This window comes from Primulina tabacum, chromosome 5, assembly GCF_025594145.1.
Source record: "Primulina tabacum isolate GXHZ01 chromosome 5, ASM2559414v2, whole genome shotgun sequence".
Lineage (NCBI taxonomy): Eukaryota > Viridiplantae > Streptophyta > Magnoliopsida > Lamiales > Gesneriaceae > Primulina > Primulina tabacum.
Genome location: NC_134554.1, coordinates 16,305,925 through 16,321,835, shown reverse-complemented (window position 1 = coordinate 16,321,835; position 15,911 = coordinate 16,305,925). Strand labels below are relative to the sequence as shown.

The following is a 15,911-nucleotide window of genomic DNA, read 5'->3' as shown; positions in this document are numbered from 1 at the left end:
ACCCTCTTTAATGCAAGTATTAATTAAATTTCCATAAGTATAATTATCATATGGAATATTAATCTCATCTTTTCTTAATACTTTTCTAATTCTTTCAGCAAATAGAAAAGGTAAACCATCTATAAATTTAGCTTTCTAGAAACTATTATTACAATCTGGTATCTCATATATACGAGATAAAAAGGTATCTTTATACCATCTAAAATCAGTAAGTGTTTTACATTTTAGATTACTTAATAAAGTACGAATCTTTTCACTATCATCAGTGAATTTACCAGTAAAATGTTCAATCATAGTCATTATTAATGAATATACAACATTTTCTCATTGAATATTATTCTCTATCTTTATAGAATTAATAATATCTTCTTTTTGGAATTGATTTAAATAATTATCCCACCAACCTTTAAGTTGACCAGTAAAACCTGATATAATCATCTTAGCGATATTTTTATCAGTATTGCCAGAAGTTTTACACACAGTACTATACATAAGCATTCTGTGAGCAGTATTATAAATTTGTTTATCACTAAAACCATCAATATTCCAATCATAAATACTTTTCCCATTATAACTATTAGCAAATATATATTCTTGTTCTTCAATAAGAACGTCCATGGGAGTAGGTCTATTATAATAATATTTATTTTGGTTAGGTCTATCTGCCCATTTAATTTTATTAATTTCTTCATCAGAATGATTCTCATTATTATCTAACTCTTTATTAAGAGTATTTAAATTAAGATTTCTAAATTTTTCTTCTAGTAATTTTTCTATATCAGAAACAGAAGATTTAAATTTAAAATCCTTTATATCTGGAGGGGATTGAATAGAAGAAGTAGCAATAGAAACAATATTAGTTTCTTCTTATTTTGTTTGAATATGAACATCTGGTTTAATTTGATTAATGGCCAGAATTATTTTATCAATACGATCCTTAAGAAAAACTATCTCTTCTCCTATTATCGTAAGATACAAATTTGTATAATTCTGTTTTTCAATTATCTGATTAATATGTTTAACAGTTATTTGTAACATATCATTTTCAAATAATTTAGAAAAAGCAGTAAAATTTAAAATTTTATTATTCTTTTCTATAATAAAAGATTGTTGAGGAGGATAAACAGATTTTTGAATCTGTCCAGAAGAAAGTTTATAATTTCTTTCAAGAATAGAAATATAATCTATAATAAATGTTTTAAAAAACCAAGGAACAAAATGAATTAATTTATTCTGGTTTTCACAATATGTATAAAATTTCGAAACAATATACTCAAATTCTTCTTCAGAAAAACTTTTAAAATACCAATTTCTGAAAGATTCCCATTTGGGTAAATAAAATTCTGCATTGATCCTTGCTCTAGCAAGAGATCCTTTAGTAAAATCAATTTTAGATTTACTATCCATTAAATACTAAAATTCATTTCTGAAACGGTATCAGTTTCTCTAACTTTTTGAAAGTTACTTTTATGCACAATATTATTCTGATTAATAATTAATTCATCTACTGTATCTTGTACAGGAGACTCAACATCTTCTCTTATCTGAGAAGTAGAAGCTTTAGAAGTTTGAGGAATATCCACTAAATAATCTAAAGGCGAAATAAAAGAATGACTGGATCTTGATCTAGTATAGATAGAAGATGGCAATAATCTTCTTTGTTCATTATTAAACTGTATTTGAACAGATCCTTCATTATTTTGTATAACCTGTTGTAAATCTCTATTTATTATAGGATTTCTAGGAACAGCTTGTTCAATTATCCAGCTTTCTGGAAATTCAATTTCTTCCCATTTTATAGATCTACGGGTTGTAATATTAGATCTATTAAAATTAGTTTCTATAAGAATAGTTTCATTTAATTTTTTATCTATTCTTTTACACATAGGATTCAGTGTAAATAATGGTTTATAATAAATACGATAACAGATACATATAACTTCTGTACCAGGAATATAATTATAACCATGAGTTTTAACATTTAATGTTAAAGAATCTAATATATTAATATCAAACAAAGATAAAGATAAATTTGGATAAACATCAAAATATACTGGATCATGAGCCAGACTAGATTGAATTATTCCCATAAGGGATTGTTTCCATTTCAAATTTCTACCATCTCTTAAAGCTGCTATGAAGCTTTCTGGTAGTCCTTCTAATGTTAAAGGTCTAAAAGCTATTTGAATTAAACCTATATGCATGAATCTGTAATTTTTCCTATAAGGTAAAATATCTTTATTGTTTAACAATCTAATAACCATCTCATTATCATGAAGAGGTACTGAAGATTCTGTAGTTTTAACTACTTGTTTAAAACCAATTTTTTCAAAAGTTCCTAACTTATATATCATTTTAGAATCTATCTTAGGAATAGTCCATTTATTCAATAAATCTAAATTCTCAGGTAAATCATATTCTTCATTTAAACTGTTTTGAACAGTTTCTTTAAAATCGAAAATATTCATTTGAATAAAAGTGCTAAATTATTATCCAGACTATTTCCATGGCTCTGATACCATCTGACACTTGGGATCAGAATGAGGAATCTGATACGTGGCTTTGTTTTACCAAACTTTTCCTTAGTGGCTTTCGCACACATGGAGGTTATTGGTTTCCAGCCTATATACCATATTCAACTCTGATTGAGCTAAGAAAATGAAAAATTTAATTCTCAGAATAATAATGAATATAAGATTCATATTTGGAACTTTTACAAAACATAAAAGGATTTATAAAAGATATACCAAAGAAATTAAACAACAGAGGATTTTACCGAGGTCCACCTCAGAATCATAAATTCATAAAAATCACCCATGAACGCCTTAATAATTAAAGTTAAAAATTAAATTCAATTATGTTATCATGTTTTTCAATTTATTATCTTCGTATTATTAATCATCCATTCCTCATCATTTTATCTGAAAGTATGTCTCTTGTGAGATGTTCTCACGTATTTATAATTAAAAAATATATATATATATTAGAAATATCCATTTTGCAGTAATTATAATACAAATATGATTGCACCGAATTTGATATGTATTAAATGAGGAATGTGAGGGGATGATGGACAAAGCACAGGTTTTTGGGGTTGTGTGTAAGCATTGAAGAACAAAACCGTTAATTTATTCATCTCACCATTACCAATGTTATTTATTCCAAACGGAACTACTCACATGTATGCATGTTGATGACTTGCCGCTCATCTGGCACCAAAAATCCCAAATCTAAGACGAGTTCGAGATCCAATTATAACAATACTTCTCATCCAATTCAGAAAAAAAAAGTCGTTGTATATTAACCGGATTTCTTTTATGATGCAATATAAATGATGATATTTAACATCATTGTATCATCCCGCGTTTCACTCAAATTTTATAGTGATTCGAGTTCAAAATAATTATGTTATTTTTATCTTTTAATTTATCAAATTATAATTTATCATTTCATCCAACGAGTCAAGTGCGATACCTGGATATCTTTCTTACTGACTAACCACTCAGCCAATTTCACACTTACATGTGTGGTAAAAGCTCTATAGATGGTCCACGCACGAAGATGCCATCAAAATCATGTTGCAAGTTGTGGCAGTGTGGTCCTCTTACAGCCAAACCAACAGCAGGAGAAATGCCTCACCACTAGATTCAGATCCAACGGATAAATATCAGAAATCACGTCGAATACCCATTATAGCGTATTTGACATGTAAATTCCAATATGTATTATTACTAGTAATTTCAACATCTCTCACCAATTCCTTCTCCACTTTTCTCACAACTTACCCATGATAAGATAAATAGTTTTTCTAAATGGTAAAAACTCATGTGAGACGTCTCACAAGTCATATTTTGTAAGACATATATTTTATTTGGGTCATTCATTAAAAAGTATTACTTTTTATGCTAAGAGTATTACTTTTTACTGTGAATATCGGTTGGGTTGACTCGTCTCACAGATAAAAAATTCGCTAGATCGTCTCACAAGAGACATACTCTTTTTAAATTTAATTATACATTATTTTAGCAGTAGAAATCATAACTAAATAACATTTGAAAATTTTTACCTTGTAAAATCATAGCTAAAAGAAAGTATTTGAGCATATGCGTGCCATATTAATAGTATTATATTAAGGGCAAATCTCATTATCAGACAACATTAATTATTTAACATGCACTTCTTTTTCAATTTTAGTAATTTTCTATAGAGAGCTGATGCAGTACTGAGAAATAGTGATGTAGCACAGAAAAATAGTAGATGTGTCCTCGGATACTTTCACACTCTGATGAAAAATGACTAAAATTGAAAAAATTAATGGACAAAAATTGTGAATTATCTAATAACATGACAAAACGTGAAAGTTACATTCCCTTGATTAAATATACAGATCCATATTAGTGTTTTGCGAAATCTTAAAAGTTGATGGATACGACCAACATCAACTATTATTTTCTCTCTGCCGGTCCAAGTCGAGACCACATGTAAGTAAAATAGCACAACTCACAAGATAAGTCCCTATCCCAGTATAAATTATGCCATGGCCATCATCATCACAGAAAAAAAGTAAAAGCATGTTCTGTGGCAATGGATCAAAAAGATAAGATACAAAAGAAGTAAAATAATGACTTTCGATGCTCCGATTTTCCTTTTGTTTTGTTGCTGTGTACCCTTTCAAGTCCTTGAAAGTACAGTTTTTTAAAACTTTCAACCAACCCTTCCTCCCTATCCCAACACATATATACCAAAATAATATATAAATTTTTAAAATACATAATATTTTAAAACAATAAATTTATAAAATTATAAATATAAGGTTTTTCGATATAAAACGATATATACCGATATCGTACCGAAATTTAGGTATATCGTATAATTTCGATAAAATCGGTATGCTAGTTATATGTATCGAAATGTCGGTACGATATCGATATAAATTTTGCTTATACTGTAATTACCAATACGATATATAATTTCGATACAGTATGATATATCACCCTTAGAATAGACACTACGACTTAATACATGTTTAAATATTTCATAAATCACGGGCGGATTATGTATTCCACAACATACAATTATCCATCAATCAAAAATAAAAATCCCCTTTTTTATTTTTTATTGGATTGAGACTATTCAATCCGTATGGCACATGAATCCCATGTTACTCTTGCCTTTAGTAAGCCCCTTGTCAGATATCATTCCCACAATTCCCTTCCAAAAAATTTCAAACCACCCCGCGATAACAAATACGCTTCTGAGATCAAGATTCACAAAGTAAACAAATTAACTATATTCAGCCTGAACACCATCTATCTGGGAAATTTTATTCACGAAAAATGAGATTCCTATTCTGCTCGTTATTATCAATTTGACCTAGTGCACAATCAACACGACGTTAACTACGAAAGAATGTGATAGTCACTTGCTATGTAATGATCCAGATCCTTCGTGTGACGATTTAACTATACGTAGGATGAGTGTTAGATTAGTTACCATCCAACTGGAAGTTTTTTTCGCGCAAGATGGAAAACCAAACTTTTCACGACGTGAACAAAAGTGAAAGGACGTAAAACAATGGTTGATAATCGGATATTTAGATTATAAATTAGCAACAATAATGATCGTGGCTGTGAAGGGGCAGGTAACAAAGGTCAATTGAGATGAAATTAGGTTCAAATCAAGGAAGAATATAACATGCATCCCTTCCGACAAGGGTGGGATTTAGGAGAGTGATTATTCAAGAAAGTTGGGCCAAGAAACAGCTCAAATGTAACAAAGTCTTGATGCACAAAAAGCCTTGATTCCCAACCATATTTTGAGAACAATCAATCCAGCTCTACATATATCACACCATCTGAAAACAAGGGAATGTGCAGGAATTAAATCAAAGGACCCCCATAAAATTATACGAAAAGAACTAGTCACATTTAAAGATAAGGATTTCATGCCTGCTATGCTGCAAAAAACCAAATAATTGCCAGCTTCGAGTGAGTAAAAACGAGAAGATCTTTCACCAGATACACATATATGAACCAGTAGAAAAAGGAACTAACCCGCAATCTTGAAAGACTAAATAATTCAAGTATTTAAAAATTTTCAACTTCTGATCACATCAACTCTAACAAAACTATCAGAAAATGTTCATCTCGGTTTCGACAAAATCAAAACCTCTCAGCTGAATTTCATCCATGTAGACATGCCCATATGAGTTGCTGATTAGGTTCCTTGAATGGAAAAGCATCACGTAACCTCAGTACAATAGAACGAGATTGTGTCCCACCAGTTCGGGTCGGTAGACCTAGACTTGCAGGTATTTCAAATCATAGTAAACAAACTATTAAAGAAATAATTATTAGAGTATATATAGAACTACTGTTAGCCTGCTTCTTAGGCAATCGAGCTTTTGGGAAAGAATATCACTGGCTAAAGTAAGTAGTTTACAAGCTCAATACTCCCGGTACATACAACCAATGTCCGTGTTTACAAATTTGATAATAAATCTAGGCTATATTTCACAGTATCCTGCTTACACGTGAGGGTGTGTGAAAAGTAAAAATTCATTCACACTGACCTGGAGTTTTGGGACAACGATGATACTAACGGGAATTTCTTGCCATGGCCTTTCCTAATGAACCTAGTCCAGTGTTTAATATGGAACTACTTGACACAGCCACGAATGCATACAACATCAAGGTCAGGAAGATAAATATAAACTACATAAAAGATATATCCATTGGATTCTGAGCGTAGTATGTTTTGACTATTAAACATAAGTGTGTGCACAGCTTCTACTTAGGGATCCAGACAAATTGAGTGCAGCCAAATGCTAGTATATTTTTCATATTCGAACTTGAGCTCAAATTTTTTTAGTCGACTCAAACTGAATTATAGAACCCTATTGAGCAAAAGCTCAACTAGCTCGAGTTTCTTAGTTTGCTTTGCAAGTTTCCCACGAATTCTGCACACACAAAATTGAACTTGAATTCAACATGAAAATATTTTTGAACATATTAGAGTTCGACTGGAATTCACTAAATTCGAATACAAATCCAATACATCCGAGCAAGCTTGATTAACTCACAAGCCAACTCAATTCTCAGTGCATTTGCACCCTCGATTCAAGCTTACAATGAAAAGCAGGTTAGTAGATTATTTATTTTCATGAGTATCTGGAAGCTAGAGGCTGGCACAATATCAATTGTGATGTCATGTCTCAATTCTCAAGACACGATTTAAATGTTAGATACCGATATCCCATGTAAATATGATCCTCAAATAGTCAACTTTTCAAAGGTGCTACAAATTCGACCAGCTTTTTTTCCTTTTCCCGGCAATTTACTGAGCACAGATTCACGATCAGAACTTCATACAAATTCTTAATGAGAAGTTTCTGCCACAAATTTATAGCAACTGTGTAAATTATTAATTAGCCCTCGAAATCAAATAAACTATTTCATTACAAACTTGAGTTAAAATGTTTTTTTTTAAAAGAAGAATATTCTCTTTCTTTTTCAATATTTCCATTTTGTCTCCATGTACATTGATATTTTCTCATCAAACACAAATTACGGCAAGAACCAAAATTTGGAGTAAAAACAAATTCTCTTCTTTGGAATAAATTATACTAGATTTATCACTTGCCTTTTCAGTCTTGTAATGTGAGCTTGCGCCAGTCCAGTCATGTAAACTAAATTTAGAAGTCCATAGTTTAATGTGGAGTTCCATTGTGGAGCAAATTCCAAATAGATTGAAATTTGGTTGGGTGTGTAGCTGTTCTCCGACTTTGATACAAGCATTCAACCACCATGGACAAGATTGAACTCCATAAAATCAATTAATATCCAATTTGCTAATAGGAAAAAGACGTGGAGAGTCTAGACGTAGGACATCACACTATTCCCTGCTCATTTACCGAGTTTCAAGATAATCAAACCTCCCAACTCACCTTTCAATCCAACATAGAGCTCAAATCATAGGGTTTCAAGTAACTTGAGAAATCAAACTGATATGATTAAGGTTTACTCATGTAGCAAACTGTTGAGTAGTCTTCATTAACGTAGATTTATGAAGGGACTGGTTTTAAACCAAAATTTAACTAATTCCACTGAATGTCCATCATCAACCCTTTCAACTTGATATCACTGCTGCACATACCAGTCCTAGTATGCACACTCGAGTAAAGAAAATAAAAAATCATAGCAGTCAGCTAATGGCACTTGATACATGTCATCAAGTCACTACATCTATCAAACTCCATCCAATATCTTTCTTCAATCCTCTTCTTTGCATCAACTCCCTCAATTGTTCAATCTCATCCCACATACCATTCTTAGCATACATATTGGACAGTAAAACATAAATCCCGACGTTGCCAGGCTCCAAATCCAGAGCTCTTTGAGCAGCCGCCTTTCCCAATTTGACATTTCCCCGCTCGGTGCAAGCACTAAGTAACGCCCCCCACAAGGAAACAGTGCAGCTCTCATATCCAGTATTTGATACATCATTTACTAATTTACATGCCCTCTCCAGCTCGCCGGCCCTACAAAGCAAGTCCACAAGACAACTATAATGCTCCTGACCAGCACTTAACCCATAGTTTAGAGTCATTGACTCAAAGAACTTCATCCCAAGGTCCACTTGGCCAGTGTGGGCACAAGCAGAAATAACTGACAAAAATGCCACTCCATCAGGTTTAATCCCCTCATTCAGCATGCTATTGAACAGCCTAACGACTTCTCCATAATTTCCATTTTTTCCATGCACTCCTAAAATCGAAGTCCACAAAATAACATCCCTCCGCATCTCCTCCCCTTCTCTATATCCCACCATATCAAAAACATTCTTTGCACTCTCCAAGAGTCCACATTTCCCATACATTTCAATCAACAGGCTCTGCAGAAACACATCAGTTCTAAATTCAATAACTTTTCGCATAACAATCCCATGAATCTGCTTACCCAATTCTACATCATATAACCCCGTACATGACTGCAAGGCTGCAGAAAATGTAAAATTATCAGCTTCCAGACCCAACAGTTGCATTCCCCTGACCAGTTTAACCCCTTGATCCCACATTTTTGCCCCAGCGTAACCCGACAAAAGCGCATTAACACATACAGTGTTCTTCATTGGAATTTCATCAAACACCATAGTCGCGTCATCAATACATGACATCCTCGCGTAAAAATCTACCAAAGCGCTACCCACAAACACACTAGCCAACCAACCCGACTTTTCTATATAGCTATGCATCAATTTAGCAAGGAAAACATTTTCTAAACACGAAATTGATTTCAAAGCGCAGCAGAAAGCGTAAGAATCAACAAACACACCGTTTGAATGCATGAAAGAAAGCGTGTGGAGGGCAAAACAGTTGTACCCATGTTGCGAAAAATGAGATATAATCGAATTAAAGGGCAATGGGTTTTTGGGGTTGAGACATTTCAAGAAATAGGCTAGCGTTTTAATACTGTTCCTGTCAAGGCATGTGGTGTATGTGCATATGAGCTTGGTCTGGAGGTTAGGGGAGACGAAGAACAAGCCTGCTCTCAGTAAATGAGCGTGGAATATTTGAATAGGTCTCAGATTCTTTGTTAGGGAACAGTGTTGTAAAAATTGAGTTATGGAGTGAAAATTCCATGCATCATGTAGTTGGATTCGAGGGAACATATGGGAGACTTTTTATACCAAAACACAAAGTTCTACAAGGGATGTTCAGGAAATAAACAAACTACGGACAATGAAAGGTCTGTTTGAGCAATCACTTTAATACTTTAATTTTTTTTCACAGCACAAATATTTATCTGTGAGATGGATCTAACTCTATCGATATTCACAATAAAAATTAATACTCTTAGCATAAAAAATAGGCAAAAACTTGTGTGAGACGATCTCACGGCTCATATTTTGTGAGACAGATCTCTTATTTTGGTCATCCATGAAAAAATATTAATTTTTATGCTAAGAATATTATTTTTTAATGTGAATATCGGTATGGTTAACCTGTCTCATAGATAAAGATTCGTGAGACCGTCTCACAAAAGACCTACTCTAAAAAGTAATATTTTTTCATGAATGACCCAAATAAAATATCCGTCTCACAAAATACGACCCGTGAGACCATCTCAGACAAATTTTTGTCTTTTTTTTTAGTGTTTTATGAATGAAAAACTTTAGAAATATGTTTGGAGAAGATTTTGGTAAAAAAATATTTTTAAAATATAATATTTAAAGAAAAGGTGCGATGTGTTTTTTGATGTTAAAATCAAAACAACCCGGGTAGAAAGATGTGTCAAACGGGGACAAATTCAGGTCAAATTTTTAAATGGGTTCTTCTCCCAAATCTTTCTTCTGATAACCCAATTTTTTTTCTCACTCCTTCTCATTTCAACTCGCCTCCGCAGCCACCGCCACCGTAGCCCAAACTCAGTCAGGTTGTTAGATTTTGAATTTAGATGTATTAGTATAAGCTCTGTACTGTCGTTTTAGGTGATTGCATATGAATTTTTCAAATTTTCGCAATTGCAGTTTGGAGCTATGGTACTATACTGTGGTGATTGATACTTACAGTGTGTTTAGAATCATGAAATTCAAGGAGATTTGAAATTGAAAATATCTTTTTAATGTTTGGAAAGATCGAATTTTTAATGAAATTTAATGAGATTTTATTTGACTAGGTGAAATCTTTGCAAAATAGGTAAGATTTCAAGGGACTTGGATCATAAAAAAAAAAAAAAAAGTATTTTTACTAATAAATATTTATAACTTGCTCATAAATTTTAAATGTTGTTCTCAAATTTTATAAATTACCATTTATCCAAAAATACATATTATCAATTCACATACATTTATATCATATATATTTTTGAGAAAATTATTTCAAAATCAATTTAAAATATTTTTATATTAAAAAAATTTATAAATAAGATGTTTCTAGTAAAAAAATTTGTTGTTTAAATAGCAAAAACTTAATTCATGAAAGTTTGATAAATGTATTTTGAACTACATCCGATAAACTTTATAATTTTTGCATTTATTAAAAAAGTTGTTCAATTAATTTTTTTTATATATATTCAAAAATAAAATTTTCATTGATAAAAAATTGAAGTATTTATATAAATATTGCTAATAATAAACAAATCATTTTAAAAAATAACAATATAATATTTTTTAATGTAAAATAAAATAATTTTAATGGCTAAAACAAATTCTAAATAACATTTAAAATTTTTACCACTCACCAAATAAAATTCCAAATCGATGGATTTAAAATCTAAATTCAAATCCAAATCTCATTTTTTACTGTCCAAACATTCTATTATGGTTGGCTTAGTTAAAAATTCCAGAAATTACAGGTTTAAATGATTTGACTTTTGTTATAAATTGGAATCCGGAGTACTCCATTTGGGATATTATTGATTCATTTACGCATTAATCTTCTCCTTACGACAGTATGAATATACATTCAAAACATAAAGCTGAAATTGCATTGTAATTGACAAAAATTTGGTTTCTGACTTTCGGCAAAAACTTGTGTGAGACGGTCTCACGGGTCGTATTTTGTGAGACTGATATCTTATTTGGGTCATCTATGAAAAAAATATTACTTTTTATGTTAAGAGTATTACTTTTTATCGTGAATATCGGTAGGGTTGACCCGTCTCACAGATAAAGAGTCGTGAAATCATCTTACAAGAGACCTACTGCTTCAGAGTAATCACTATTTTCCTTCAAGGAGCTGTGAACAAACAATTGGAATCTTGAAGGTGTAATAAGAAATATGATCAAAATTCCTGGGAAACTACTTCATAGAAAGCCTATTTTTCATTCCTAACTACGGGAGAAGAATTTGAAGTCAAAGATTTAAACCGATTTAGAACATCCAAGTATGAAAATGGGCTCAAAAGAAGTGCAAAGTTAATCCTCCAACCTTACTGGGATAGGAAATAATAAGCTTTGAAGAGGCAAGTCTATAACTGTTCTAAATTGAAAGTGAACAAAGATATAAATACATTCATTATTAAGTCCAAATTTACAAAAGAATCATCTGAAGTCTCCAGAGCTTACTCAAAGGGCCATAAACAAACTGTCATTGAGTTTATGGGATCAAGCTTAATCAGTTTGCTAATTTACATAAATAATATGTAAACTCCAGGATCAGTCAAAATTTGAGCTCAAATCAAATGGCTCATTGTGAAAGTCAACTCGAAATTCTTCGTCTTAGATTTGGCTCCTATAATCCACTAATAGAAGAAAACGCTGGTTTATCCACCACACCATTACGTACCGAAAACTTTTGTATCAAATTAGCAGAGAAGGTGTCTTAATTTGTGCATTCTTTATGGGCAGTAAAATGGTTATGTTTGGCAACTTTGCACCTGAAAAAGTTGCAGAGAGGAGAGTTCAACAAAGATTAAATAAAGCAACACCAATGAGTGTGAGAGGGTACCAGCAGCTAATTGATACTTGAGCCCTTTCAGAACCGTCAAGATATATACCTGATAATTGTTTGCATCCATCAGTTCAAATGTATAATTCACAGTATTACCATATCTTAACCAAAATAAAAGTTGAATGCTGAAGAAAAATTAATATATGAAACAAAGGGATCATATTTTTGTATGTTGGTATAGAATTTGCGTGTGTGAGTAGGAGCAAGGACAAATAGAGAACGGAAGGGAGGTTTAGAAAGGAGATAAATTGGAGTTTTAAAGTCAAAACCAATTCCTTCGTGTGGCGCAAAACATCAATGGAGAAAACATGACATTACCAATGATGGAGTTGTTGGGAAACATAGAGGAAGAGGTTCCTCTCAAAACAGGAGTGGATTCCAAGTGAAGCAGCTTCCTAAATTTCAAAGATGGGCAAGTTTTCTCTTGCAATATTCGAGGATATGCGTGTTCAAAAAGCCAATAAAGATATTGTGAAGTATTAACAGAAAAGGTAATTACCTTTACTAAATATATGGAGCGCAGATCAAATTCTTCAAACCCATTAACGAATGAATAGATGTCCGTGCCTTCTGATATACCTGTATGAACTCCAAGATTGTCAATGAGCCTATTTCTTAGAGATACGTCATGAGGAAGCTGAAGGAATCCCAAAACTCGGGAAATTTCATCCAATGCAGGCGTGACACCGGCTGCGATTGTATCCTTGTACACCATCAAGGCCAAGGATGTCTTGCAAATATATGACTCATGTCATAATGCTTCTTAAAAATTTCTACATTCACCATTTCGAAGTAAATTTAAGTAAGGTTGGTGACTTTACACAAATGATATTGTTTATGTGCAAGGCACGATAAGTTTCAGCAAATACAAAAATAAGATACAATTTCAGCCCTCAGAATGATTAGTGACAGTGACTTACATCAGCTAATATGGATAAATCAGTCAAAATCTAATCAAGCAATCTTAAAGGAGAACTTTTCTATCAACGAAGCAAAAGGCACTGATACTCACTGAAAATTTAGAGTTCGGTTCCAGCACGTGATAGATGTCCGAATGCAGATCTCGAATTTACTCTAGGCATGAAATCATGAAGGAGACAGATAGAAGGAGACTGGGATGGTGTCCTGGTGTAGCCCCTCCGACGCTCAAATCAGATACTGATGATATAATGAGAGAGCAGCTAAAGGTGCTACTAAAAATCAATATAATGAATCCTGAATTAGACAATCAAACCTGATATTTATAACAGAATACATGAGCCTGTCATGGGCCTTCCATCTGGGCTAGGGATGGGCCGAGGGTTTGGGCCTGATCTTTAGAGCCCATTTATGGGGTATCACCAGTCTCTCCCTCCCAAGTCGAACTGAATCGTAGGTTCGAAATTCGATTAATTGTGTTGTCCTCAGTTTATAACATGTGAGTTGTGTGTTCTTCCCCTATTGCTCATTATTCTCCAAATATTCGGAAGCAAATTAAATCATCTTTCCACTCTGAAGGGCCAGATATGTGCGGGGCCACTTTATCCTCATTTCCCCAACACAGTATTTCCTCTGTACTCCATTCACAAGCTCTCTCCCGCCTATGCCTCACCTACGCGCTAGCCCTAGCACATCCACACCCACCAGCTTCACACGCTCGCGCATAGCCACCCTCTTGCACACCCTTGCCCGTCCTCGCGCTGCAACCCTCCTCAAGCGCCCGCCCTCGTCAGCCCTCACCCTCGCCAACACCAGCCCTGCCCTTGCCGCCTTGCTCAGCACAGCCTTGCGTGATATTCGTCCCTGCTATTTCCTCTCCTCGCCGACGCCTGCACACTCTCGATCGCTCGCCCCCGCTTCCTTACCTTTGCTCACACTGTTTGCCCTGTCCAGCCTATCGTTGCCGACTCTCGCCCATCACCGCCCTCATCACCTAGCCCTCCCATCTGCGCGCCTCGCCTGTTGCCCCTCATTCTTCCTCATCGCTCGCATCGCGCAGCCTCGCCTACCCTCTCCGCTCACACCTTCGCGCTTCGCCCCCTCCTCGAATCGTCGCATCGCCCTTTGCATAGCCCCACCTCCTGCGCAGTGCCCTCACCTTTCTTTTCTTCTCGCCCTCGCCCTTATTCCTTGCAACTTGCCCATCTTGCATAGACACGCCCTTACTTCCCTCGCATAGCCTCGCCGGTCACTGCTCCTCGCCCCTTGTCTCCCTCACCTAGCGTTTTCTTGCATGTGCGCCTCTCGCCCTTGCCACATCCTCTCCCTACTTCCCTCGCACAGCCTCACCCGTCACTGCTCCTCACCCTTGCCTCCCTCGCCTAGCACTTTCCTGCCAGCGCACCCCACTCCCTCGCCATATCCTCGCCCAGCAACCCCTCGCCCCTCGCCCCTCGCCTAGCACGCTCTCGCCCAGCGTGCTCTTCCCAGCCACCTCGCGCGCTTGCCCACACGCCCCGTGTGCTCACACCAGCAGCCTTGAGCGCCTAATCGCTCCGACCACCACCTGCTTGTTCCCTTGGTTTAATTCCTTGAGTATTTTGCATTTGAATACGCTGTTTCTTCTGAACTTATCTATGACGTTTTGGAACCACTGGGATATGATCTTATTGAAGCTCATTAGCTAGAAGGCGAGCTACCGAATCTCTCTCCATCTCATCACATTTTCTCTTCGGCCATGCTCGACTTAGTAAATAAAATCTAACTTTTGCTTCCACATCTTCCTCTTCTTTGTTAGGCATAACCTAAGTAGATAAAATGTGATTTACAATCTCCCCACCACTTCTCCTCTACTAGGCGCAGTCCAGATAATAAAAGTTATACCTTCTCACCCCATGATTCCTCTGCTAGGCGATGCTTTAGCAGGAAAATAAAAGTTTCACCTCCTCACTCTTGACTCCTCTGCTAGGCTATGATTTAGCAGGAAAATAAAAGTTTCACCTCCTCACCTTCGACTCCTCTGTTAGGCGATGTCTTAGTAGGAAAATAATAAATTTCAATCTTCACAACTCTTCTCATCTACTAGGCGTAGCCTAAGTAGGAAAATAAAACTTTCACCTCCTCACCCTCTGACTCCTATGCTAGGTGATGCCTTAGCAGGAAAATAATAAATTTCAATCTCCCCAACTCTTCTCCTCTACTAGGCGTAACCTAAGTAGAAAATTTTGATTTTCAATCTCTTCACTTCTTCTCATCTGCTAGTCATAGCCCAAGTAAGTAAAATTTAATTTATCCTCATCAACTCTTTTCTTCTACTAGGCGTAGCCTAAGTAGGTAAAATTTAATTTTTCAATCTCCTTACTCTTCTTCTCTATTAGGCATAGTCCAAGTAGGTAAAATTTAATTTCTCCTCATCAACTCTTCTCCTCTACTAGGCGCAACATAAGTAAGTAAAATTTATTTTTTTTTCTCCTCAACTCTTCTCCTCTACTATGCGTAGCCCAAGTAGAAAAATTTAATTTTCAATCTCCTCACCTATTCT

The 15,911-nt window shown here is 34.7% G+C and overlaps 1 protein-coding gene across 3 annotated transcripts; it reads right to left on the bottom strand.

The window, feature by feature from the left end:
• Positions 1 to 5,022: 5,022 nt before the first annotated feature.
• On the bottom strand, positions 5,023 to 9,713 carry LOC142547081 (putative pentatricopeptide repeat-containing protein At3g23330). 3 transcript variants are annotated; one of them, XM_075655158.1, is made up of 3 exons: positions 5,949 to 9,713; positions 5,464 to 5,854; positions 5,023 to 5,425 (listed from the first exon to the last, which is right to left on the bottom strand). In XM_075655158.1, the coding sequence occupies exon 1, from the start codon at positions 9,667 to 9,669 to the stop codon at positions 8,230 to 8,232; it is 1,440 nt and encodes a 479-aa protein (XP_075511273.1). In that variant the 5' UTR covers positions 9,670 to 9,713; the 3' UTR covers positions 5,023 to 5,425; positions 5,464 to 5,854; positions 5,949 to 8,229. The 3 variants fall into 3 exon arrangements, with proteins under 3 accessions (XP_075511273.1, XP_075511272.1, XP_075511274.1); XM_075655157.1 differs by having other exon boundaries at positions 5,464 to 9,713; XM_075655159.1 differs by having other exon boundaries at positions 5,023 to 5,373; positions 5,494 to 9,713.
• Between the last annotated feature and the right edge of the window lie 6,198 nt (positions 9,714 to 15,911).